General features: G+C 41.0%; 1 protein-coding gene across 2 annotated transcripts in view; it reads left to right on the forward strand.

Moving 5' to 3' along the window:
* LOC134355476 (putative helicase MOV-10) overlaps positions 1–25,989 on the forward strand; it is an 84,503-nt gene that overhangs the window by 16,016 nt on the left and 42,498 nt on the right. For both annotated transcript variants that reach the window (XM_063065412.1, XM_063065411.1), the window contains exons 5-10: positions 1,156–1,396; positions 3,204–3,344; positions 4,787–4,940; positions 11,105–11,256; positions 17,234–17,410; positions 19,990–20,137. In XM_063065412.1, coding sequence (XP_062921482.1) covers positions 1,156–1,396; positions 3,204–3,344; positions 4,787–4,940; positions 11,105–11,256; positions 17,234–17,410; positions 19,990–20,137 — 1,013 coding nt within the window. The remainder of the gene's footprint in view (positions 1–1,155; positions 1,397–3,203; positions 3,345–4,786; positions 4,941–11,104; positions 11,257–17,233; positions 17,411–19,989; positions 20,138–25,989) is intronic.

A 25,989-nucleotide genomic window follows, 5' to 3' on the forward strand; every position in this document is an offset into this window, starting at 1 on the left:
CCACAGAAAATCTTGAATGTGGCTTAGTCCCTATTAAAACCTCTCCTTGAATGAGAGCATTCCACAGTTCTGTTCCTTTGAGCCCAAAAGCACAAACTTGACTGGAAATTGGGGATAGCCATGGCTAGTTATCCATTTGGCTGGACTATACTGAGCACAATCAAGTCCAATTCTAAAAACTGTTTGTTTAGTTCAGGCCCATCTTGGGAGTTCCAATGATAATTCCCTATTGCTTGACTGTTATATTCTCAGACATCTCTCACAGTGTGCAGAAGGAGCTCGTGGATTATTTGTCTTCACAGTTGAGCATCAGATCAGATGTCTTTCCGTGCTGGGACCCAATTTTTCACAATCTATTAATTTAGCTGCAGGCATCAAAAATCATTTCCATGTTTGCTGACTGTACCAAAGCAGGTGGGGTTGTTAGTGTGGATACTAGCAAGATGTGTGAGTAAGAGAGAACCTGGTAGATGGTGTACGATGTGAAAGATTGTGAAGTTCTCTCTCTTGGAATGCATAATAAGAAGTGGAGTACATCTTAAATGGCGCGAGATTAGGTGATGCGGGTGTTTAAAGGAATTACTGATTGAACACATTGCTGAAGATTTTTGAGTAGAAGCAGCAAGAAAAGATAAGGATGAATGTTGTCTAAAGGTTTGGTTTCCATACTTAAGAAAAGATGTACTTTCCTTGGAGGGAGATTTACTAAACGAGTTCCAGGGATGACAGGTTCGATGTACGAGGAAAGATTGATTACTGCACACAATCCTGGCTCCCTTCTTCTACCCTTTCCATGCCTGATGAAGGGTTGCACCCCAAAACATCGACTGTTTATTCCCCTCCATAGATGCTGCCTGTCCTGCTGAGTTTCTCCAGCACTTAAATGTGTCTTGCTCAAGATTTCCAGCTTCTGCAGAATCTCTTGTCTTTAAGAATGATTGAGATATTGGGACTATATTCATAAGAGATCTGAAGATGAGTTTTTATCGAAATGTATAAAATTCTCTACGGGGTTGGTAGACGAGATGCAGGGAAGATGTTTGCTCTGTCTGAGGGTTTGTGTGCTGGGCCACCTGGTGTAGTTTGAGACATCCAGTTATGTTTTAAATGAAGCAGATTCTTGTTATGGCTACAACATTTGCTTCTTTCTTGCAGGAGCTGCTCATACAATTGAAATAGATTGCTCTGTAATTCACAGTGGCTATTTCCCAATAACGCTCGTCTTTCAGTTCCGAGATGAGAGCTCAAACACTTTCAATATCATTCGCTTCTTCGCGGCAAGAACAACCAGCAGTCTGATTGAAGAATTAAAGCCCACCGCACCCTACAGGCCGTACCAGCTGTGCACTCGTCGTCCTACTGAAGAGATTATTGAAGAAGGAGAGAGGCCGGAGTGGTGAGGCCCACCTCTGTGAACTTGCAGTCCTTGCAGCTCTCTTGCGTTCTTCCATCTCTGGCCTCTTGCAGCTTCGTATCCTCCTTCTGTCTTTTACTGTCTCTGCTTCCCCTTCCTTCGAAGATGCTTATTTACACACCAGACTTCCAGCTGGTTCAGTCTTCTATCTCAACATCTCTAGTGTGGCTCATTTTAGTTTTCGTTTGTTACCTTTGAGATTCTAAAGGTTCAAAGGATCATTTATTATCAAAGTATGAATGCACTACACAACTCTGATTCTTCTTCTCCAGATAGCCATGAAACAAAGGAAGCCATCGAATTAATTCAGTGAAAACATTAGCCCTGCCCCCAGCACAAAGGGAAACTTAGAAGAGCATCAAAACTCGCACGCGCGCATATACACACACACACACACACACACACACACACACACACACACACACACACACACAAATTGGCGAACTGTAAGAAATCAAACCCCACCCCGACAAAAAAAAAGCTTACAAATCATTACCAAATTTAAATCGCATGACAATTGATGTGAGAACTGTAATACAAATTTGACAATTTGAATCAATAAAATTGTATTCCTACCTTTGCTTCATCAAAGGTGGGGAAATGTGTTTCTAGGGAAAAGAATTTATGTATTTATACAACATTATTCCCGGTCTTGGGGCAGCCTGAGAAATTTTGGTACCATTTTGTTTTATGCAGTTTTTTTTTGCGTGAAGCAAGAAATTAGATTAGTTCACAGATGGGCAGTGGATTGAAAAATTGTGTTTGTCAATATTAGTCATAGTCATAGTCACACTTTCTTGATCCCGGGGGAAATTGGTTTTCGTTACAGTTGCACCATAAATAATAAATAGTAATAGAACCATAAATAGTTAAATAGTAATATGTAAATTATGCCAGTAAATTATGAGATAAGTCCAGGACCCAGGGTGTCTGACCCTCCAAGGGAGGAGTTGTAAAGTTTGATGGCCACAGGCAGGAATGACTTCCTATGACGCTCTGTGTTGCATCGCGGTGGAATGAGTCTCTGGCTGAATGTACTCCTGTGCCCACCCAGTACATTATGTAGTGGATGGGAGACATTGACCAAGATGGCATGCAACTTAGACAGCATCCTCTTTTCAGACACCACCGTCAGAGAGTCCAGTTCCATCCCCACAATATCACTGGCCTTATGAATTAAACCTCAGATATACATTAGGGAGACCTGGTGAGCAGAGTTAAGACAGGATATCAGATTAGTAGGGAGAATGCAAAAAAAACCCTGAAGGATATGGATATCTGTTTCAACATCAAGACCTGGGAGAGAAGTTATTCCTTTTTATTCAAGTAAAACACAACAGTGGAATACATAAGCACAATAGTAGATATGAATTCCATTATATCATTGTAATATTCTGCTCAGTCCAGGTAATTAGATGTTATAAAAGAAACGTGTGCTTTACCGTTAAGGATGTCAGCCTTCCTGGAATTGAAGTTAAGCTTCCTGGATTGCTCCTGTGAGGAGGTTGGAACAAAAGGAAGTGGTCTTGGTCTGCTTAGGCTTGCAATGTTTGACTACTTGCAGTGTCATCGTCAATGTGGCCCCAGGATGTATGTGCACTCGAATATAATTCACACCGTGAAGTATCTTCAAGGCATGGGATTTGAGTAACAGCGACTCCCCTGTCTCACTGACCTGTTTTTCTGCCTGTGCTTCTACCTGGGTATGTTGTGCTGCTCAAGATGTTTGCAATTTCTGACCATCCCATTGTCCATTTACTGACCTTGTACCTACTTCAAATTTTTGCAGTACCAACAACAATCAACTGGAACAAAACATTTTGCTTGGCCAGTACAAATACACTAAAAACACTTTGAAAGCAGTAAAAAGTGGACTGAAGGATAACCAACATGTCAGTCCTGAAGTGAGTGTGGAGACAAGAAGGATTAAGTAAGTGTCACAGTTAAATTCTGTATTAAAATGGCGAATGCAAGATCAATGAATTGTTTCTTTTTTAACCTTGTCTGGGGAATAATTAGTAATGGCTAGTAACCTTTAATAATCCAAATTTAATTGTCTTGTTAGATACTGTTAAAACGGAACTCTTTTTTAAAAAAAAAACAAAAAAATCCCTGCATACCAAGTATCATCTACGCAGAGTTAAAGTTACGGACCAAGGCATTTCAGTAGAATTGGCAATAGCACAAACTATAAATAAGCACGTAGAGAAGCAGGGAATGTGGAGCGAGACTGAAAGAACAGCTTGTAGTGGGGATGTAGGACTGATGCAATTAAGGAAAGAATAATGCAACCAGGAATAAGGGAGATGTCACAGGAAACGATAAAGAGACAAAGGTGGATCTGAAAGAGCATGAAAGCCATCACCAGCACTTGATGCATGGTGAAAAACGGAACGGCAGTCGTTTCCTGCTATTATGGAAATAGCTTGATCCCAGGTTTTGTGAGTCTTGTGTCAAAAGATGAGGAAGTTACTTGGGCTTCTAAGCTTTATTAAAATGGTGAAGTTTTCAAAGCAGTGTAGAATGAAGTACTAAATAATCAGAAACTCAGAATCGTGCTCACAAAAGTTCCTTCCGCTTGAGAGGATTCAGTTTCAGATTCAGTTATTTATCGCAGATACGTGGAAACATAAAGTGAAATATGCTATTTACATTAATAACCAGCAAACCCATAAAGCTTGGCAGAACACAACAGGCAACAATACAACAGCAAAACAAGCCCCTTTCCTCAATCCTGCCCACCCCCACATATGGACAGTTTCCCAGCTTGAAAACGGGAGCCTCCAGTCTTTGGCCATTGGGCTTTGACTTCTGGTCTCCGATCACCCTTCGGGCTTTGATATTTGGTCTGGACCTCCAGAGTAGCCAGTTATGGGACTCTGAACTCCAGGAGTAATGTGGTTTCAGTCCAGATTTGCCAAGTGTAGTAGATGTCTGGGCCCAGTTTCCCAAGTTCCTAAATGGATGATTTATTGAATAGCTTAGATATGATTCCTCCACGTGCACTGCAGAATAGGCTCTTTATCCCTCCTCTTAGATCCAAATGTTAACTTAAAGGCATCTCTCCACTGCCCAAGATCTGCCTAAACTTTGAGGTATGACATCCCTGGTATCAAATTTGTCAAGCCATTTTTGCACCCCTCAGTTGGTGGAGTGGGAAGGATTGGAGCTGTGCATGTTGCTCCAAGCTTGGTTAGAAAATACTTTCGGGGTTGAAATGTCTTGAATGGGCTGCGGTACCAGGAGATGGCCATGAGGCTCAGCTATCAACAATAACAATTGAGTTCAAGTGAATGATGTTTTGTGACCCTCTAGCTCACTTTTTGGCATCCTCTGCTCTCAGAAGTAATGCATTTTTTACTCTTTGTGCAGTTCTCTACTGACTTCTGAACTGGAGTTCGAAAACTATGATGAGAGATTTTCATTGTTGCTCCACTTGGAGGAAATTCAGATGGAAGTTGACATTACCAGGTACAATATGGAGAATGTTGCCATGACGAGGGACGGAAGGCTTCTTGTTCTCAAGGTTAGTGCAAGTGTTTCAAAAGCTTAAGTTGGAAGGAGAATCGGAACAGAACTAGATCTTTGTTTCCAGGGGCTCCTCTGCCATTCAGTTACAATGTATTTTCAGCCAAAGATGGGTCGTTTTTTACCATTTTGTGGGGGTAGTTGTTTATACACCACATGAGCCTGACCCATCATGTATTCCTTTCTCCTACCATTTAGTTCATGTTTCCCATGTGCTTCAGTGATTCCCAGTTTGCATTTTGACGTCACTTTGACTCACTTTTGTTCCATTTCCCTTAGACAACAAGTCCATCTAGCTTGGTTTTCAAACTTTCAGTTGACCCCCATTTTGACAAAATACTTGAGAAAAAGTTCCAGCCGTGTACTATGCTGAAGAGCTGGGCTTTGGCGCCATTCCAAAACGATGACATGGTAGTGTAGCATTTAGTGTAGTGCTACTACAGCGCCAGTGACCCGGGTTCAATTCTGCTGCTGTTCCTAAGGAGTTTGTATGTTCTCCATGTGACCGTATGGATTACATAGAAACATAGAAAACCTACAGCACAATACAAGCCCTTTGGCCCACAATGCTGTGCCAAACATGTACTTACGTTAGAAATTACCTAGGGTTACCATAGCCCTCTATTTTTCCAAGCTCCATGTACCTATCCAGGAGCCTCTTTTTAAAAAAAAAAAAAAAAAAAAAAAAAAAAAATCCTATTGTATCCGCCTCTACCAGTCGCCGGCAGCCCATTCTACACGCTCACCATTCTCTGCTTAAAAAAACGTACCCCTAATATCCCCTCTGTACCTACTTCCAAGCACCCTAAATCTATGCCTCTCATGTTAGCCATTTCAGCCCTGGGGGGAAAAGCCTCTGACTATCCACACAATCAATGCGTCTCATCATCTTATACACCCCTATCAGGTGACCTCTCATCCTCTGTCACTCCAAGGAGAAAAGGCCAAGTTCACTCAACGTATTCTCATAAGGCATGCTCCCCAATCCAGGCAACATCCTTGTAAATCTTCTCTGCACTCTTTCTATATTTTCTACATCCTTCCTGTAGTGAGGTGACCAGAACTGAGCACAGTTTTCTAAGTGGGGTCTGATCAGGGTTCTATAAAGCTGTAACATTACCTCTTGCCTCTTGAACTCAGTCCCACAGTTGATGAAGGCCAATGCACTGTATGCCTTCTTAACCACACAGTCAACCTGCGCAGCAGCTTTGACTGTCCTATGGATACAGACCCCAAGATCCCTCTGATCCTCCACACTGCCAAGAGTCTTACCATTAATACTATATTTTGCCATCATATCTAACCTACCAAAATGAACCACCTCATAGTTATCTGGGTTGAACTCCATCTGCCACTTCTCAGCCCAGTTTTGCATCCTATTGATGTCCCACTGTAACCTCTGACAGCCCTCCACACTATCCACCACTCTCCCAACCTTTGTGTCATCAGCACATTTACTAACACATCCCTCTACTTCTTCATCCAGATCATTTATAAAAATCACAAAGAGAATTTCCTCTGGATGCTCTGGTTTTCTTCCACATTCCAAAGTCCTACAGGTCCAGAATCAGAATCAGACCATAAGATATGGGAACAGAATTAGACCATTTGGCCCATTGAGTCTGCTTCGCCATTTCATCATGGCTGATCCCAATATTCAGCTTTCTCCCTATAACCCATCATGCCCTGACTAATCAGGAATCTTTCAAACTCTATCTTAAATGTATCCAATAACTTGGCCTCCACAGCCTCCTGTGGTAACAAATTCCACAGGTTCACCACCCTTTGGCTAAAGAATATCCTCCTTATCTCCGTTCTATGGAAGTCCCTCTATTCCGAGGCCGTGTCCTCTGGTCTTCAACTCCCTCGCCATTGAAAACACCCACTCGATCTAGACCTTTCAACATTCAATAGGTTACAATGAGATCCGTTCCCCCTCATTCGTCAGAATTCTAGTAGGTACAGGCCCAAAGCCATCAAATGTTCCACATGTGATAAGCCTTTCAATCTTGGAATCATATTTGTAAACCTTCTGTGAACCCTCTTCAATGTCAGCATATCTTTTCTTAGATAAGGAGTCAAAAACTGCTCACAATACTTCCAAGTGAGGCCTCACCAGTGCCTTATAGAGCCTCAACATTACATTCTTGATTTTATATTCTAGTCCTCTCAAAATGAATGCTAACATTGCATTTGCCTTCCTCACCACTGACTCAACCTGCAAATTATCTTTTGGGAAATCCTGCATGAGGACTCCCAAGTCCCTTTGCACCTCAGATTTTTGAATTTTCAGGTTTGATATCACTGCTGTATGTCATGAAAATTGTTGTTTTGTGGGAGCAGTACAGTGCAATACATGATAAATTATGGCAGAATTTCAATAATAAAATGTATATTAAATTAAGTAGAGTGAAAAGAGAGCAGAAATAGAAAAAATACTGAGGTAGTGTACGTGGGTTCTCTTGGTGGAGGTGAAAAGCTTTTCTTAAAACATTGAGTGTTTGTCTTCAGGCTCCTGTAACACCACCTTGATGGTAGCAGTGAGAAGAGGGCATCTCCTGGGTGTTGCGGGTTCATAATGATGGATGCTGCCTTTTTGAGGCATTGCCTTTTGAAGAGGCCCTTGTTGCTGGGGAGGCTGGTGCACGTGATAAAGCTGGCTGAGTTTACAACATTCTGCAACTTTTTCCAATTGCATTGGCCTCACCATACCAGGAAGTGAAGCAACCAGTTAGAATGCTGTCTATGGTATGTCTGTAGAGATTTACGAGTGTCTTTGGTGACATACCAAATCTCCTCAAACTCCTAATGAAATACAGCCACTGTTGTGCCTTCTTTGTAACTGCATCGATATGTTGGGCTCAGGATAGATCCTCAGAGATGCTGACACCCAGGAACTTGAAACTGCCTACCCTTTCCATTTCTGAGGGATGGTATGTGTTCCCTCGGCTTCTCCTTCTTGGAGTCGACAACCAATTCCTTGTTCTTGTTGACACTGAGTGCAAAGTTGTTATTGTGCCACCACTCAACCAGCTGATCTGTCCCTCTCCTGTATGCCTCTTTGGCACCATTTGAAATTCTGCCAACAATAGTTGTGTTGTTGGCAAATTTGTTGATGCCATTTCAGCTGTGCCTAGCCACACGGTCGTGGGTTTAGACAGAGTGGAGCAGCGGGCAAAGCACACATCCTTGAAGTGCGCCAATGTTGATCCTCAGCAAGGAAGAGATGTTATTTCCAATCAGCACAGAGAGTGGTCTCACGCTGAGGAAGTTAAGGATCCAGTTGCAGAAGGAGATACAGAGACCCAGGTTTTGGAGCTTGTTGGTTAGAACTGAGGGTATGATTGTGTTGAATGCCGAGCTGGTCAATCAATAAACAGCAGCCTGATGTTGGTATTGCTATTGTCCAACTGATCCAAGGCCAAGTGGAGAGCGTCCGTTGTACACTTATTGTGGCTTTTGGCAGATTGCAGTGGGTCCAGGTCCTTATTTAGGCAGGAGTTGATTCTAGCCATGACCAACCTCACAAAGCACTAAAACACTTCATTGCAATTGATGTGAGTGCATGGTAGGTTAATTGGTCAAATGAATATGATTAGATGAGCTGGAAGGACCTGTTACTGGATGTATCTCTAAACAGATAGATAGAAGTTTATGCCATCAAACATTGCACTGTTTCCTCACTAGTAGAAGTGAGATAAGTGGAGGGATTCTGCAATCCTTCAATCATAATGAAATCTTGCTCTTATAACCAATGAGGGACTGCTGGCCTGGTCAGGGTAGCAAATCACAACTAAGCCCTTTGCCACAAACTCATATACGGAAACATGTGCAGATACTGGAAACTCAAAAGCAAAACGCACAAAATGTTGGAGGAAATCAGCAGGTCAACCAGTGTCTATGGAAAAGAGTAAACAGTTGACATCTCGGGCCGTGACTTCTCATCAGGACTGGAAAGGAAGGGGAGAAGTCAGAATAAGAAGGTGGAGGATTGGAGAAAGAAATACGAGGTTGGCAGAGGTCAGAGGGGATTTCACCAAACTCCTGTAAAAGGGAAGATTTAAACTTCAGCGTAGGCATCCCTCGAGGAGACTTCAGAGTTGTAGTATGACAAACACAAGAAAATCTGCAGATGCTGGAAATCCAAAGCAACACAGAACGAATTGGAGGAACTTGGCCTGCTGAGTTCCTCCAGCATTTTGTGTGTGTTTCTTTGGATTTCCGGTATCCACAGATTTTCTCGTGTTTGTGATACCTAGACCTCTGTGTAGGGCAGCGTTAAGACAACAGATATCTAATTGCATTTGAAATGACTGATGGCGTGTCAGGCTGAGCAGGCTCCAGATCCTGATGCTTTTCGGCAAGATCTTTCACAATATCCAAAAGACGATTGCCGTCTACAAGTAACGTGTAGTCACTGCTGCGAGCACAAACATAACAGCCAGTTGTTGCATAGGAACCTTGGGCAAAAAGGCAGTATAACAATCACCAGAGTCTATTTTATACTGATGCTGACTATTTACAGTACTGTGTAAAAGTCTTAGGCAAGTATACTGTATATAGCTAGGATTTTTGCACAGTACTGCGTTGTCAACATGGAGCGGAAAGCGAGTTTGTAAATCTGGTATGGTCAAAGGATGGCAAGGGTCTGGTACTCCAAAGGCCTATAAAAGATCCTGCCCCTTGGAAGCTGGTCTTGCTATATTTGGCTGCTCGCAATCTACTATTTGTTTCCCTGCAGCCATACAACAGTCTCTTATGCTGGGGATGATCGTTGCCAAAAGACTTATCTTGATGGAAATCACCTTCTCCCCCTTCCTTTCGGAGATGGATGGCTGACATGATCTCAGTCATACAGATGGAGAAACTTAGGTTCCTGAGAACCAATTCAATTAAAAAATTTTCGGCTATCTGGGACCCATTTCTTGCCTACCTGGACGAGGCCAGGGGTGGATGGGCAATTTCCCCCCAGCTGATTTCTCACGGCCCTCATTTGAGATTTAATGTTTAGTATTTTTGAGCACTTTGTACAATAAGCATCCCTCTAATGTTACGTCATTTTTTTTTTGCTTATTTCTTTTTTATACATGTCTGAGCTGGTATGTTTTTGTTGATCTCATTGTTTTTTTTGAAAATAAAGTATTTTTAAAAAAAAGGATGGCAAGGATGGAGTGGTGTGGGACAGGTGGCAGAGGAGGAGTGCTGGGGTGGGGGGGGGGCGATGGTACTGGCTTGGTTGCAGACACACCTAGCCCTGAGACGCCAGGCAAAATCATTTGATTCAATTCAATTGGTTTATTGATTATTACAGAATGTCTCTCTGGTGCTTCCCGCTCCCTCTCCTCTCTCTCTTCCCTTTTTCCCAAACATGATTCTCCTCTCTCTTCTCACACTCTGTGTACAAAAGAGACCCATATCAGAATTAGGTTTATCATCACTCACATGTATCAGAATTTTTTTTGGCACTAGTAGAGTGCCGTTTATAAAATTACAGCACCCTAACACTATGTTTGTGTATTTAGACAGAGCTCTTTAAAGTAATTCTGAAGAATATCTTCTTTCTCCTCAGAGATAATAAGCTTTTGGTTTAATGGCATTGTTGTTGCGTGAATGAAATCACCAGAGAGAGTTACTGGTAGATACAAAGCATTCGACAAAACCAGGTACAGCAGGCATCATATGGAGACGCTTTCAGTGGAAAGGTCTGCTGGCCCAACGTGGGGCTCGATATTTATTTGCTAAACACAAAGGACAATTTCATATTTAGAATCATAGACAATGTTTTCTTTTGAAGCTACATGCAAACTTCACACCTTCTGGTTCACATCCGTCCCATAGATGCCACCATCGACTGGGATTCACAGCTTTTAGGAAATGCATTGTTCCAAATTAAATCCACAATACATTGTCAAGGAACAGAAGACTGGTAGCCAAAGCCATTTGCTAAATATAAATGACCTAAACCCAAAAATCACTCTAACAGCATGATTTAAAGATGGCAGGCCCAACAGTGCCACACTCCCTGGTACTTCAGTAAGTGTTAGCCTAGGTGTTCATACTGAAGTTAAACTTGTGTCCTTCTGACTGAGGAGGGAATCCTTAGACTTAAGGTGACATTTATGACAATATAGCATTTTTGTTCTTTGCATCCCACTTTGACAGGTCCCTGGTGTTGCTGAAAATAGACCCTCAGTGCTCAGAGGAGATCATCTACTGGTGTCAAAGAGTGACAGTCGAGAGCAACCAATCACTCGCTACAAGGGCTATGTACATCATGTAGAACTGGACCAAGTTAAGTTGGGATTTTCCCAGAAGTAAGTTTTGAAAAATTCTATGGTTGCACATTTCAAACTTACTCAAAGCTTGTTCCTTTTGGGAAAAGTTACTGGCCCACACGGGGTAGGTGTTTTAGTGGGTTTCTTTACTTGAAAAGCATTGATTCATTTGGTGTATTGGATATTATTCTCTCATTACTTGCCATACATGTCATAATGGAGGACAATGCAAAACATAAAAAAAGAAAATTTATCAATTGTATGCGTAAATGATAGATATTCTACTAGGACGAATGGGATCAGAAGCTTCTAGTTGGGTTGTGATCATGGAGAAATCTAAGTGTGGATAATTAAGATCTAAAGGACATAATGTACATGCAGAGGCCACTTCATCAGATACACCTGTCCACCTGCTCGTTAACACAAATATCTAATCAGCCAATCATGTGGCAGCAACTCAATGTGTAAAAGCATGCAGGCATGGTCAAGAGGTTCAGTTGTTGTTCAGACCAAACATCAGAATGGGGAAGAATTGTGATCTAAGTGACGTTGACTGTGGAATGATTGTTGGTGCCAGACAGGATGATGTGAATATCTCAGAAACTGCTGATCTTCTGGGATTTTCACACATAACAGTCTCTAGAGATTACAGAGAATGGTGTGAGAAACAAAAAAAAAACGTAGTGAGCAGCAGTTCTGTGTGTGAAAGCAACTTGTTAGTGAGAGAGGTCAGTGGAGAATGGCCACGCTGATTCAAAGTGACAGGAAGATGTGAGAAGAGACTCTGGATGCACAACATGTCAAACCTTGGAAGTGGATGGGTCACAGCAGCAGAAGACCACAAACAAACACTCAGGAGCCACTTTGTTAGGTACAATAGGTGGCCACTGAGTGTGGGCCATGGGATTAAATGGGCCTGATCTTGGTTAGACAACAGTTGGAGAACTGTGAACAGTTGTCTCATATTTTTGAAATATACAAAATAGATAAAAGGAACGATAAAAGGAACGGTTAGAGATTGAGGATTTTCTGCTTTAAATGGACTGGTTGATCTGATGGCTATCATAAAATTAAAACAGGAAATACAGAGGGTGGTATCAAGGAATTAAAAAAAAATTAAGATATATCCACAGTAAGGCAAATTGAAACATAAGGGGCCAACCTAAAACAGTAGGTACAGTGGCATGCAAAAGTTTGGGCACCTGGTCAAAATTTCTGTTACTGTGAATAGCAAAGCGAGTAAAAGATGAACTGATTTCCAAAAGGCATAAGGTTAAAGATGACACATTTCTTTAATATTTTAAGCAAGAAAACTTTTATTTCCATCTTTTACAGTTTCAAAATAACATAAAAGGAAAAGGGCCCGAAGCAAAGGTTTGGGCACCCTGCATGGCAGTACTTAGTAACACCCCCTTTGGTAAGTATCACAGCTTGTAAGCGCTTTCTGTAGCCAGCTAAGAGTGTTTCAATGCTTGTTTGGGGGATCTTCGCTCATTCTTCCTTGCAAAAGGCTTCTAGTTCTGTGAGATTCTTGGGACGTCTTGCATGCACTGCTCTTTTGAGGTCTATCCACAGATTCTCGATGGTGTTTAGGTCGGGACTGTGAGGGCCATGGCAAAACCTTCAGCTTGTGCCTCTTGAGGTAGTCCATTGTGGATATTGAGGTGTGTTTAGGTTCATTATCCTGTTGTAGAAGCTATCCTCTTTTCATCTTCGGCTTTTTTACAGATGGTGTGATGTTTGCTTCCAGAATTTGCTGTATTTAGTTGAATTCATTCTTCCCTCTACTAGTGAAATGTTCCCCATGCCACAAGCTGCAACACAAGCCCAAAACATGATTGATCCACCCCCGTGCTTAACAGTTGGAGAGGTGTTCTTTTCATTAAACTCTACACCCTTTTTTCTCCAAACATACCTTTGCTCATTGCAGCCAAAAAGTTCTATTTTAACTTCATCAGTCCACAGGACTTGTTTCCAAAATGCATCAGGATTGTTTAGAAGTTCCTTTGAACCTTTTGAATAGAACCTTTTGGCCGCAGTGGCCCCCACAGTCCCCTGACCTAAATATCATCGAGAATCTGTGGATAGACCTCAAAAGAGCAGTGCGTGCAAGACAGCCCAAGAATCTCACAGAACTAGAAGCCTTTTGCAAGGAAGAATGGGTGAAATCCCCCAAACAAGAATTGAAAGACTCTTAGCTGGCTACAAAAAGCATGTACAAGCTGTGATACTTGCCAAAGGGGGTGTTACTAAGTACTGCCATGCGGGGTGCCCAAACTTTTACTTCAGGCCCTTTTCCTTTTTTGTTATCTTGAAACTGTAAAAGATGGAAATAAAAAAAATGTTCTTGCTTAAAATATTAAAGAAATGTGTCATCTTTAACTTTATGCCTTTTGGAGATCAGTTCATCTTTTACTTGCTTAGCTATTCACAGTAACAGAAATTTTGACCGGGGTGCCCAAACTTTTGCATGCCACTGTATATAAAGAGCAGTGTACAGTTTTAAATTTAAGAGACACCAGAGGCTGTATGGATTAAATTAATAGCTTGTTGGCATAAAACAAGGAACATTGTATTCCATAATAAGACCTTCTGTGGCAGCAGTAGTATCAAACAACACCAGGTCTACAGACCCAAGATATCGTGGCTCCAAAGGAGAGTGTAGTCAGAGAGAAGTAGCCTGGGTATTTCCTCTGGTGAATCTGCATCAAAGGAATAGCTAAATTGTGATTAGCTTAAACAGAAGAATTTGAGGATGGCTTTCTATGTAATGAAACACCCAGCAGGACAAAGGTATAATCTCTGCTTCACCAGTAATCTGCCCTCACTTGTGTAGCTAAAATGCACAATTGTAAGAAGCAAGCAGCCCATTAGAATTTTCTCGGAGGTAAAGAACAGAGTCAGGGATAACAGGGCTGGAACCAGGGTGGTTCTCATCGTAAGAGATAGACAAATAAGATATAGCAGAATCAGGCTACGTGGCCCATTGAGTCTGTTCCACCTTTCCATCATGGCTGATTTATTATCCCTCTCAACCCCATTCTCCTGCCTTCTCTCTGTAACCTTTGACACCCTTGCTAATCGAGAACCTGTCAACCTCCGCTTTAAATATACTCAATGACTTGGCCTCCACAGCTGTCTGTGGCAATGAATTCCAACTCTAGCTCTAAAGTGCCCTTCAAGCGTCAACATATTTAAGTAATGAGGTCTGGTTGTGAGACAAGGTGGAGCTGTTTCCAGATGAGCATATCAAGCAGAGCTATTGATGTAAAAAAATGTCCTATCATGCACTTTTCTGCACCTCATGGGCTTAATGTGGATAATGAAATGTGTACATTGGTAAGCATGGTGTTTCTGATCTCTGAATGTACACAAGAAAGTGTGTAGATTGCTGCTACTAAGGCAAATGGGCGCTTCTCTCTCCTACGATGCATCAGATTGGTTGAATAAATACATTTCTGTCTGACCTGAGAATGGACATGTTGGAGTGATTCCTTGCTCTACAATACCAGTGTCTGATAGATCCTGTTGGAATTCCAGGACAAACCTCTTTACGTGAACTTCTGAAAATGTGGAACTTCCAATCGTGCAACTTGGGTGTACACGAGGAAGAAATGAACCAAAGGGTGTGTTGACTGGGTGTCTGGGAAATTTGAAGTCTTTTTCCATTCTGGTGTCACACCATAAAATTCATATTGCTGTACCCAATATAAAGAATTGTGTGGCGCAGCATCCGCTGACTCTTAACAATCTCAGTAGGAAATGAGACTGGCTGAAGTATGCACTCAGTGGCCTCCTCATTATGTTCACCTGCTCATTATCAGAATCAGAATCGGGTTTATTATCACTGGCACGTGTCGTGAAATTTGCTAACTTAGCGGCAGCAGTTCAATGCAATATATAATACAGAAGAAAAGAAAAAAAAGTCAATTACAGTACATGTATATTGAATAGATTAAAAATGTGCAAAGAAACAGAAATAATGTATATTTTTAAAAAAAAAGTGAGGTAGTGTTCACGGGTTCAATGTCCATTTAGGAATCGGAAGGCAGAGGGGAAGAAGCTGTTCCTGAATCGCTGAGTGTGTGCCTTCAGGCTTCTGTACCTCCTCCCTGATGGTAGCAGTGAGAAAGGGGCATGCCCTGGGTGCTGCTGTTCCTTAATAATAGACTCTGCCTTTCTGAGACACTACACTTTGAAGGTGTCCTGGGTACTTTGTAGACTCGTACCCAAGATGGAGCCGACTAAATTTACAACCCTCTGAAGCTTCTTCCAAGTCCTGTGCAGTAGCCCCCCAATACCAGACAGTGACGCAGCCTCCACGGTACATGGAGCCTCCAGAATGCTCTCCGTGGTACATTTATAGAAGTTTTTGAGTGTGTTTGTTGACATGCCAAATCTCTTCAAACTCCTAATAAAGTATAGCTGCTGTCTTTCCTTCTTTATGATTGCATCGATATGTTGGGACCAGGTTAGGTCCTCAGAGATCTTGAAACCCAGGAACTTGAAGCTGCTCACTCTCTCTACTTCTGATCACTCTATGGGGATTGGTATGTGTTCTTCCATCTTACCCTTCCTGAAGTCCACAGTCAGCTCTTTTGTCTTACTGACGTTGAGTGCTAGGTTGTTGCTGTGACACCATTCCACTAGTTGGCATATCTCACTCCCGTACGCCCTCTCGTCTCCATCTGAGATTCTACCAACAATGGTTGTATCATCAGCAAATTTATAGAAGGTATTCGAACTATGCCTAGCCACACAAGTCATGGGTCTAGAGAGAGTAGAACAGTGGGCTGAGCACACACCCCTGAGGTGCACCAGTGTTGATTGTCAGCGAGGTGAAGATATTATCACCAACCCGCACAGATTGTGGTCTTCTGGTTAGGAAGTCGAGGATCCAATTGCAGAGGCAGCTACAGAGCCCAGGCTCTGTAACTTCTCAGTCAGGATTGTGGGAATGATGGTGTTGAATGCTGAGCTATAGTTGATGAACAGCTTCCTGACATAGGTGCAAATATCTAATCAGCTGATCATGTGGCAGCATCTCAAAGCATAAAAGCGTGTAGACATGGTCAAGAGGTTCAGTTGTCATTCTGACCAAGCATAAGAATGGGGACGAAATATAATCTAAGTGACTTTGACTCTGGAATGACTGTTGGTGCCAGACAGGGTGATTTGAGTATCTCAGAAACTGATCTCCTGGGATTTTCAAGCACAACAGTCTCTAGAGTTTACAGAGAATGGTGTGAAAAACAAAGAAACATCCAGTGAGTAGCAGTTCTGTGGATGAATGCACCCTGTTACTAAGAGAGGTCAGAGGAGAATGGTCAGACTGGTTCAAGCTGACAGTAGGGCAACAGTAACTCAAGTAACCACACATTATAACAGTGGTGTGTAGAAGAGCATCTCTGAACAGACAACATGTTGAACCTTGAAGTGGATGGGCTACAGCAAAATGAGAATGGAGCTAGCAGACTCGTTGTGTAAAATCCCATGCTACAGAAATGCCCACAGAAGCCCCAGAGATCTCATCCCTGGGGGAGAAAGGCTCTTTGAAGGTGGGCTACGCCAGGGAACAACTTGAAAGACTGGCCCAGAACAGAGGACTCCAGCAAGCTGCTGTTGGCGGCCTATGCCCCAGTAAGGCTGATGGGCTTCAGAAGAAGAAGCTAAAGTAGCAGAAGAGCGCGTGCATACACTCAGTGGCCACCATTAGGTACAGGGTATACCTAATTAAGTGGCCACCGAGTATATGTTGTTACTGACTGAAGTTCAATTTGTTCTTTACCTGTATCATCTAAGTCAGCTAAGGGTGAGATATGGGGCCAAAACAATTGCTTCATTAAAAGTTGCATTTAGTAATTAATACATCTGATGATCACTTGGTGTTTCTTGTTGGGGGAGGGTGCTGTTGGTGAAATAGAATCTAGCACAGGGGTTCTCAATGTCTTTTATGCCATGGACTAATATCCCTGATCTACAGATTTGTATTAACTTGTGCTTTCAATTTTTCCAGGCTTTTGGATGATTTTATAAACAAAATGAAGTTCAATGTAATGTTTACATTTAACCGATTCCCAATACGAATGCAACACCGGGCAGTGTATTTAGCCAAGTCCAATGGTCTAAAGAATGTGCTCTTTCCAACTTCCTCTAATAATAATTGCATCCATCCTCTGGAACAAAGGTTGAGGTGAGTAAAACCAGATGGAACCATGGGGGCTTGATATAGGCAGACCTGGGTGCAGAGCATCAAAAGGTTAATGGGGTATTATCACCTTAGCAGTCTTCTGGTCTGTACAATCCTTTAATGCAGTAGTACAACCCAAAAGGGGCTTTATGAGTGTTTTTACATAAATCATAAAACACTACAGCATTACAATCCTCTGGGCCATGATATTGTGCCAGCCTTATAATCTACTCTTAAGATCAAACTAACTCTCTCCTTCTACAAATCTCTTACTATCACTTCTTTCAGTTAGTCCTGACGAAGGGTCTCGGCCTGAAACGTCGACGGTGCTTCTTCCTATGGATGCTGTCTGGCCTGCTGCGTTCCACCTGCGTTTTGTGTGTGTTGCTTGAGTCGTAGAATTCTTGATAGTGAGTCCATTGGTTGTGGGATCAGTTCAGTGCTGGGTTGAATGAAGTTATCCCACTCAGATTCAAGAACCTGATAGTTGAAGTTATATCCCCACGTATTAGCCATTTCAGCTCTGGGGAAAAAGTCTCTCGCCGTATGCTCAATCTATGCCTCTTATTATCTTTTACACCTCTATCAGGTCAACTCTCATCCTCCCAAACTCGCTCAGTATCCTCATTAACCTAATTAACGTTTGACATTAAATTGCAGAAGGATTTATTGGGACTGTTGTCCAAAGGCTCAGCTGTTTCTGTTCATTCTCCTTGAACTGTTGCAGTACCAGTGAGGAGGTCCTATGTGATTGTCAGGGAGGTTGCTCAAGGAATTTCCAAGTCAGGTTGGTGTTTACCAAAGGAGAATGTGTAGATGATGTTGCTTCTAATTGCTTGAAGCCTCTGTCTTTAGTGGCAGAGGTTGTGAATTTTGGAGATGTTCCTGCAGTACTCTATACAAGCAGTGTAGGTACATCACGCGGGAGGGAATGAATATTCATGATAATGGATGGGGACCAATCGCGCAGGGAGATCCTGAGTTGTGTTCTGTGGACTGTGGAAAGGTTCACACTACAAGACTCCTGACCTTTACTTGAACGTGCAGTATTTGTGGCTGTTCTGAGTGTCTGGTTACTGATGGCTCTTGGGATAATAGTCGAAGGATGTGGTGGTGATATTGAGTGTCAAGGACAGGTGGTCAGATTCTCCCCTGTTGGAGAAGGTCACTGCTTGTCACTCTTGACACACAAATAATACTCTCTGTTGATTAAGCCCCGAACCTAACGTTATCTAGGTCTTGCTATGTGTGGGCAAGAGCTGTTTCATTTGCTGATGAGTTGTGGATAGATTCAAACATTGTGCAGACTTCACCAATCACCCACCGTGTGGATTGTGTTAATTGACTTCCAAGAACCACGGCCATCTTTGCTGTGAGTTATTTATTTATTAATTAAGCAATGCAGTGCAAGCAGACCCTTTGGCCCGTTGAGCCATGCCGTCCTAGCAACCTCGGACAAACCAGGTTAACCCTAACCTAATCACGGGACAATTTACAATGACCAATTAACCTACCTAGTATGTCTTTTCACTGTGAGAGGAAACCAGAGGACCCAGTGAAAATGCATGTATTTCATGGGGAGGACGTACAGAACAGCACCGGAATTGAACTCTAAACTCTGGAATGCTCCGAGCTGTAGTAATGTTGTGCTAACCACTATGCTACTGTGGAGTCCAATGATCCAGTCGTGGTAGGTCTTTGTTCCTGATACTCTTCTCTTCATTTGCCAAGTACTGCCTTGGTCAAGAGCAGTCACTCTCACCTTGCCTCTGGAAGTCATCTTTTTGATCCATTTTTGAGCCAGAGCTCTAGAAGAGCTCATCAAGTCAACCAGCAAAATGTGTAAATTGACATTTCAGATTGAGACTCCATATCCGGAATTTGCTTATTTTTTGGATACATCATGGGCAATTAACTTAAGTGACATTTTCAACTGAATGGGAAAAGATGCCCATTTTGAGATAGTGCTGTATCCAAGTACTGGTAAGAAGCCTCTTCAGATCCACATTGTCATAGTCAATCCAAAGGTTTTCCTATCTTTCTCAAGAAATCTCTGTTCTCTGGCGTGTACCTCCAATTTCTTCAACTTACATTGGCTTCAGCTGTGGGTACCTCCCCAAACACCTATGCCTCACCTCTTCCTCTATGGTAAACTTCAAATCTTTTGACCGAGCTTCTAGCCACCTGCCCTTCTGCTTTCTTTGGCTTCTCAATAGTTGTGTCTGTAGGTCAAGTTTATTCAAGACTTGAGTTTATTTATCATTTACAGTGAGATGGTTTGTTTGCCTTAAACAATCAACATAGCTGAGGGTGTGCTGGGGGCAGCCCACAAGTGTCACCACTTCACGTTCTGATATTTTACTATGCTAAATTTGTTAGTAAATCCAATTTAACAATTCAAGCGAGAGATATAATCTCACTGGAAAGGCCAAGCAGGATGGGCGTTCAATCCTTGGAAAAAAGTGAAAGGTCTAAAAAATTGAAGGCCTGATGGTGGGGAATTCTAATCATTAAACTTGATTGTAGAACCTGGTCGGCAACCATTTGCATCTCTTCATATTTTATAACTTTGTTTTTTAAAGCTTTTATGATCGGTGCCTTGAGGACAATCCTGAACAAGCCAGAGCTGTCAGATGCATCGTTGCTGGCATCTCCAGACCTGCTCCATACTTGATATTTGGTCCACCAGGAACTGGAAAAACTGTCACTATTGTGGAAGCTATAAAACAGGTACCATTTGCTATTGTGCATGAGTCTGGATAGATTTTGATCACATTAATTTCCTGCTCTTGAATGCTACTGATTCTGAATCTCAGTGTCTATGGCAGAATAATAGGCTGCCCAAACCCCTCCCACTGCTCTAGTTAAGGATCACCATTGTGAGTTTTGTTTGGTGTTTCCTTTGATTTCTCATTATTCAACAAAGATTGTGATATGGTTGACTCTGGTTCTTCCTGGTTGTTACAAACACCGGCTTATTACAAACGAGAAAACCCGCAGATGCTGCCTGGCCTGCTGAGTTCCTCCAGCATTTTGTGAGTGTCCCATCAGCTTATTTTCTTGATTACTATGCCTTTCTCTTTATGTTGAGGTATTCCATGTATAAATTGTTCAGCTTTTACACAGGAAATGAACATTATGTGGTGAGAAAGCTCATTTGCATGTGGAAATCACTTAATTGTCCCTCCTTCACATTTTTATGTTGTTAGTTTCATCCAAGTTTTGAAAACAGATGCGCGATTATTTGTGTAGTTATTTTATTCCCAAATAGTGACGTGACTGTTCATGTTTCCTCCTCGGGGCAATAGTTATAACATCAAAAAGATCTAATGAGCACTGAGGGATAAATTGTGTCATTTCTGTTTTGACTGACTTATAACTGAGCCACATGGTGGCTATAAATGGGAAATATGAAAGCCTTTATTCATGAAGCGAATCTCCAGGAGAGTGAGTGTCCAGAAGAATCACACGGCATGGCAGTGTATCAGATTAATGCTGTTATGGTGGCAGTGATCACCATTTGGGGTTCAACTCCAGCGCTGTCTGTAAGGAGTTTGCAGGTTCTCCCTGTGACCGTGTGGGTTTCCTCTCACATTGTAAAGGTAGACGGGTCAGGGTTAGTAAATTCTGGGCATGCTATGTCAGGACTGGAAGCCTGGTGACATTGACGGGCTGCCCAGAACAACCCTCTGATTTAAACAAACAATGCCTTTCATTGTATGTTTCCATGTACATGTTACAAATAAAACCAATCTTTATACTTCAGCACAAAGATAGCAATTAACTATAATGTCAATCACTATAATCATCTACTTTAACATTTTGAGTATAGTCGTGTAAATTTACTTAATTACATATCTACGATGATGGCACATCCCAACTGGCAGAACCACTTTGAAATTTCAGTACTGGAATCTGTTTCAAGAGCCAGACACCCAAAATTTCCCTTTTGTGACAGTATTGACAAGATGGCGGCATGAATATACGACTAACCAGAAGATTAAGTGACAAAACACCTGCCCTGGAAAAAAAATCTGTCCTTAAATGGCAGGGATACACCTTTTAACAAAGTGTGAATAGTAGGAACATTCATCTGTTCATTAACACAAGAGACTCTGCAGGTGCTGGAGATCCAGAATAATGCACGCAATATGCTGGATGAACTCAGCAGGCCAGGCAGCATCTATGGAAAGAAATGAGGCCAGGTCCTCCAGCATTTTATGATGCTGAGCCCTCCAGGATTCCTCTATGTAGTTTCAATAGGATAGAATCACAAAGTTCCACACACATACTGATAGGTTTCACTAGCCACAAAATATCAGTCGGATGTTAAACTGTGTGCAGGTTTTGTTTTCCTGAAGACTGGTTCTTAATCATAATTCTCCATAATTTCATAACCCAGAATGGTTGCTAAATTTCAACACTAAAAGGAATATGCTAGTTCTCATTTGGTTCAATCATTTTGCATTTCTTAAAGTATTCAGAAAACCCTTACCCTTTTCTGATGTTCTGATGTTATATTTAATCATGGAGGCTCCATACGATAAATCTATCGACTTATCTTGGTCCTGTCACTAGTTCATGCCCTTTGCATAATAAAATGTCATTTTTGAAAAGTGCTTATTTGATTCCCTAGAATTTAACAATTTGATAGAAGTGTTAACAGTGGTTTACTTGCATTTGGAAAAGCATGGGAATATTAGGAATAGTCAACACTGGCTTTATTCAGGGAAAACCCTGTCTCAAACATTGATTTTTTTTGGGGGAAAGTGATGAAGGTGATCGATGGGGGTAAGGCAGTGGATGTTGTGTGATTGAAGTTAGTTTCTCCCCCAAGGTGGAATTGTCAAATGCCAGATGACATAGGTTTAAGATGAGAAATGGAAAGTTTAAAGACATTTGCAAGGCCAGGTTTTTACATTAGAATGGACCTGCCTGGGAGGAAGTAGATGTGATAGCAATGTTCAAGAGACATTTGGACAGTCAGATGAGCAGGTAGGGGATGAAGTGTTACAGACTGTGCAGGCAGAAGGGATTGGTTTAAATTAGCATCATACTGGATGTAGGCGTCTTTTTCTCTGCTGTACTATTCCGTATTGCAAATTTTCATTCGTGACATGAATCCAATCATGTCTATAAGTATTAATACTCAGCTGAGTTGCATTAGTGGAGATTCCAATAGATTGAAGGGTATGGACTAAAGTAAGTGTGTGTATATATATATAATATGTGTGTGTGTGTATATATATATTATATATATATATAATATATATGTGTGTGTATATATATAATTGTGTATATATAATATGTGTGTGTGTGTATATATATATATATATAATTGTGTATATATAATGTGTGTGTGTGTATATATATATAATTGTGTATATATAATATGTGTGTATATATATATATAATTGTGTATATATAATATGTGTGTGTGTATATATATATAATTGTGTATATATAATATGTGTGTGTGTATATATAATTGTGTGTATATATATGTGTGTGTGTGTATATATATATAATTGTGTATATATAATATGTGTGTGTGTATATATATATAATTGTGTATATATAATATGTGTGTGTGTATATATATAATTGTGTATATATAATATGTGTGTGTGTGTGTATATATATATATATATAATTGTGTGTATATGTGTGTGTGTATATATATATAATATGTGTGTGTATATGTGTGTGTGTGTATATATATATATAATATGTGTGTGTATATATATGTGTGTGTATATGTGTATAATATGCGTATATGTATATATGTAATATGTGTATGTGTATATATGTGTATATATATATATAAATATATATAATATGTGTGTGTGTATATATATCAAGAGCTGATCTTGATACACACACTTTATATCTTTTGTAGTTGTATTTTACTGGTATTCTATATGAGCTTGTTATCTTGTATTAGATTATGAAGACATGCAGTCCTCTTTTATTATCATTTAGTAATGCATGCATTAAGAAATGATACAATATTAAATGTATCTGTGAGGATATATATGCACACACTTTTTTCTTTTGGAGTTGTATTTTACTGGTATTTTATGAGCTTGTTATCTTGTATCTGTGAGCACTGGTCCTCAAGCCGTGGTATTGTATTGGTTGCGGCGGGGGAGGAGAACCATCCAGGCTGGGGTCAGTGCTGCACCCCCCCCCCCCCCCGTGCTTGATGGCACGTGTTTTGTACTCCCATTTATTGCCTGGTTGTGATACCATTTCTGCTTGCTATCTTGTGTGTGCTTTGTGCTGTGCTTGACTATTGGTATTGTGTTTTGTACCTTGACCTCACAATAACGCAGTTTCGTTTGGCTGCATTCATGACAATTAAACTTGAATTGTATTAGTTTAGGTAAGTGCTTCCAAATGTCCGAAACATTAACAAATTTTCAAAGGCCTTTTGTTCTGGATACCCTTGGTGGATGCATTTAGGTTTCATTAGGGAAATTCTGTTCATTTCGCCTGCTCTTTCAAATAGTTTGACCTGCTAACTCCTATTAATCATAGAACCATTTCATTTAGATCATTCTTTAATTTTAACTCTAGCAAACCTTGACTTCAAATCACTCCACACCTTGACCCACTCTCACCACAGTATCTTTCTAGACCAACCCCTTTTGGTAGTTTTAGATCTTAGTACGGAGCTGAGTGATACAAATCATCAAAAAGAAGCAAATTAAACTTGCACAGAATGTAAATAACTAATACATGCTTAACCTTTGAACTGATGTTGCTTGTCACTTGTTTGAATTTGGTCATTATTTCCGGTGGGATAGCTGGCTGATCAGTTGAAAGATTGGGCATTACTGAACGTCTGTGATTCTACTTGTTTCCAGAAATGAGTAAAATGGTCTGCCATTTTCACTTGTACTGAGGCACAGTGAAAAATTTTGTTTTGCATGCCATCCATACAGATCTTTTCATCACAGGTAGTACATCAATGTAGAATATAGAGTTACACTTACAGAGAAAGTGCAAAACCCTAACAAGGTAGATTTTTAAGTCTAGAGTGCATCTAGTGGGAGACAGTACCATCAATTGTGGGAAATATCGCTGAGATTCTTGGGCTATAAATATATGTAATATATTTTTTCCACATGAATATAGTTCTTTGTTCACTATTTTGAATGTGCTATTTTGCTTGCTTTTTTTTTTGCACCTTGACCCTAGAGGGGGGCTGTTTCTTTCGCGGTATCTATTATGGTGGAATGATAATTAAACTTGATTGGATCTTATTACACTAAAGGACCATTCAAGAGTCTTGTAACAGCGGGATGGAAACTTGTGTAACCTGCCCTTGTGTCTGGCAATATGTGTTTTTAGGGTTTTGTATTTTCTGCCTGAATTTTTTTTTGGGGGGGGCTGTTGAAGAAGAGGGAACGTCCAGGGTGGGTGAGGTCTTTGGCATCCAGGGTGGGTGTGTGTTTAACGAATAGTGAGGAATGTAGACAGATTATAAGAAGAGTTTGTAAGAATTACATACATTTTAATTGTACTATTGAGAAACTTTATCCAAAGTGCTTTAAGAGCTGGTGAAGTAGAGCATAGAACATTGCAGCACAGTACAGGCCCTTTGGCCCCAGATGTTGTACTGACTTCTACAAACAATCTAACTCATCCTTCCCAAGTAACCCTCCGTGTTACTAAACTCAAGAGTCTGCAGATGCTGGCAGTCCAAGCAACACACACAAAATGCTGGTCGAACTCAGCAGGTCAGGCAGCATCTATGGAAAAGAGTAAACAGGTCCTGATGAAGGGTCTCGGCTCGAAACGTCGATTGTTTACTTTTTTTCCATAGATGCTGCCTGACCTGCTGAGGTCTTCTAGCATTTTGTGTGTGTACCTTAAAATTATGACCCATCGTATTAGCTATTTCCTCCCTGGGAAAAGATCTCTGGCTGTCCAATCTCTCCATGCCTTTTACCACCTTGTATACTTCTATCAATGCACCTCTCATCCTTCGTTATTCCAAAGAGAATAGGCATAGCTCACTCATAAGACATATATCCTCATAAGACATATATCCTCATAAGACAAGCTCTCTATTTTAGGCAGCATCCCGGGTAAATCTCCTCTGCATCCTCTCTAAAGTTTCTGCATCCTTCCTATAATGAGTGGATCAGAAGTGAACGCAGTATTCCAAGTGTGGTCTGAGAATTCTGCTATTAACCCTGGTTTCTCTTTCCATGGATGCTGCCAGACTTGAGTGTTTCCAGCATTTTCTGTTTTCTTTTTCCATTTCCTTCTCCAGTGTCTATTCAGTGTGAAGCTACTGCTGTGTGGAGTACTTTAAGTGAAAAGTTCTGATATATTTAAATGAAGCTAACTAAATATATGACAGGGAAAGGGATGATAGAGGAAGCTGAAGGGTGTTTTTTCAGTGGTTAAACAGAAGGATATTAAAGTTCAACCAAGTATCCCACATCAGGTCTTAAATTTTTCTGAAATATTCTGCTGAACATGTTATATTATTTATGTGTTTTCTGAACATCTTTTTTCAGGAGACCATAAATGTCCCTATTGGGGAATGTATCTGAATTCTATCAGGA

This window comes from Mobula hypostoma, chromosome 13 (genome assembly GCF_963921235.1).
Source record: "Mobula hypostoma chromosome 13, sMobHyp1.1, whole genome shotgun sequence".
Classification (NCBI taxonomy): domain Eukaryota; kingdom Metazoa; phylum Chordata; class Chondrichthyes; order Myliobatiformes; family Myliobatidae; genus Mobula; species Mobula hypostoma.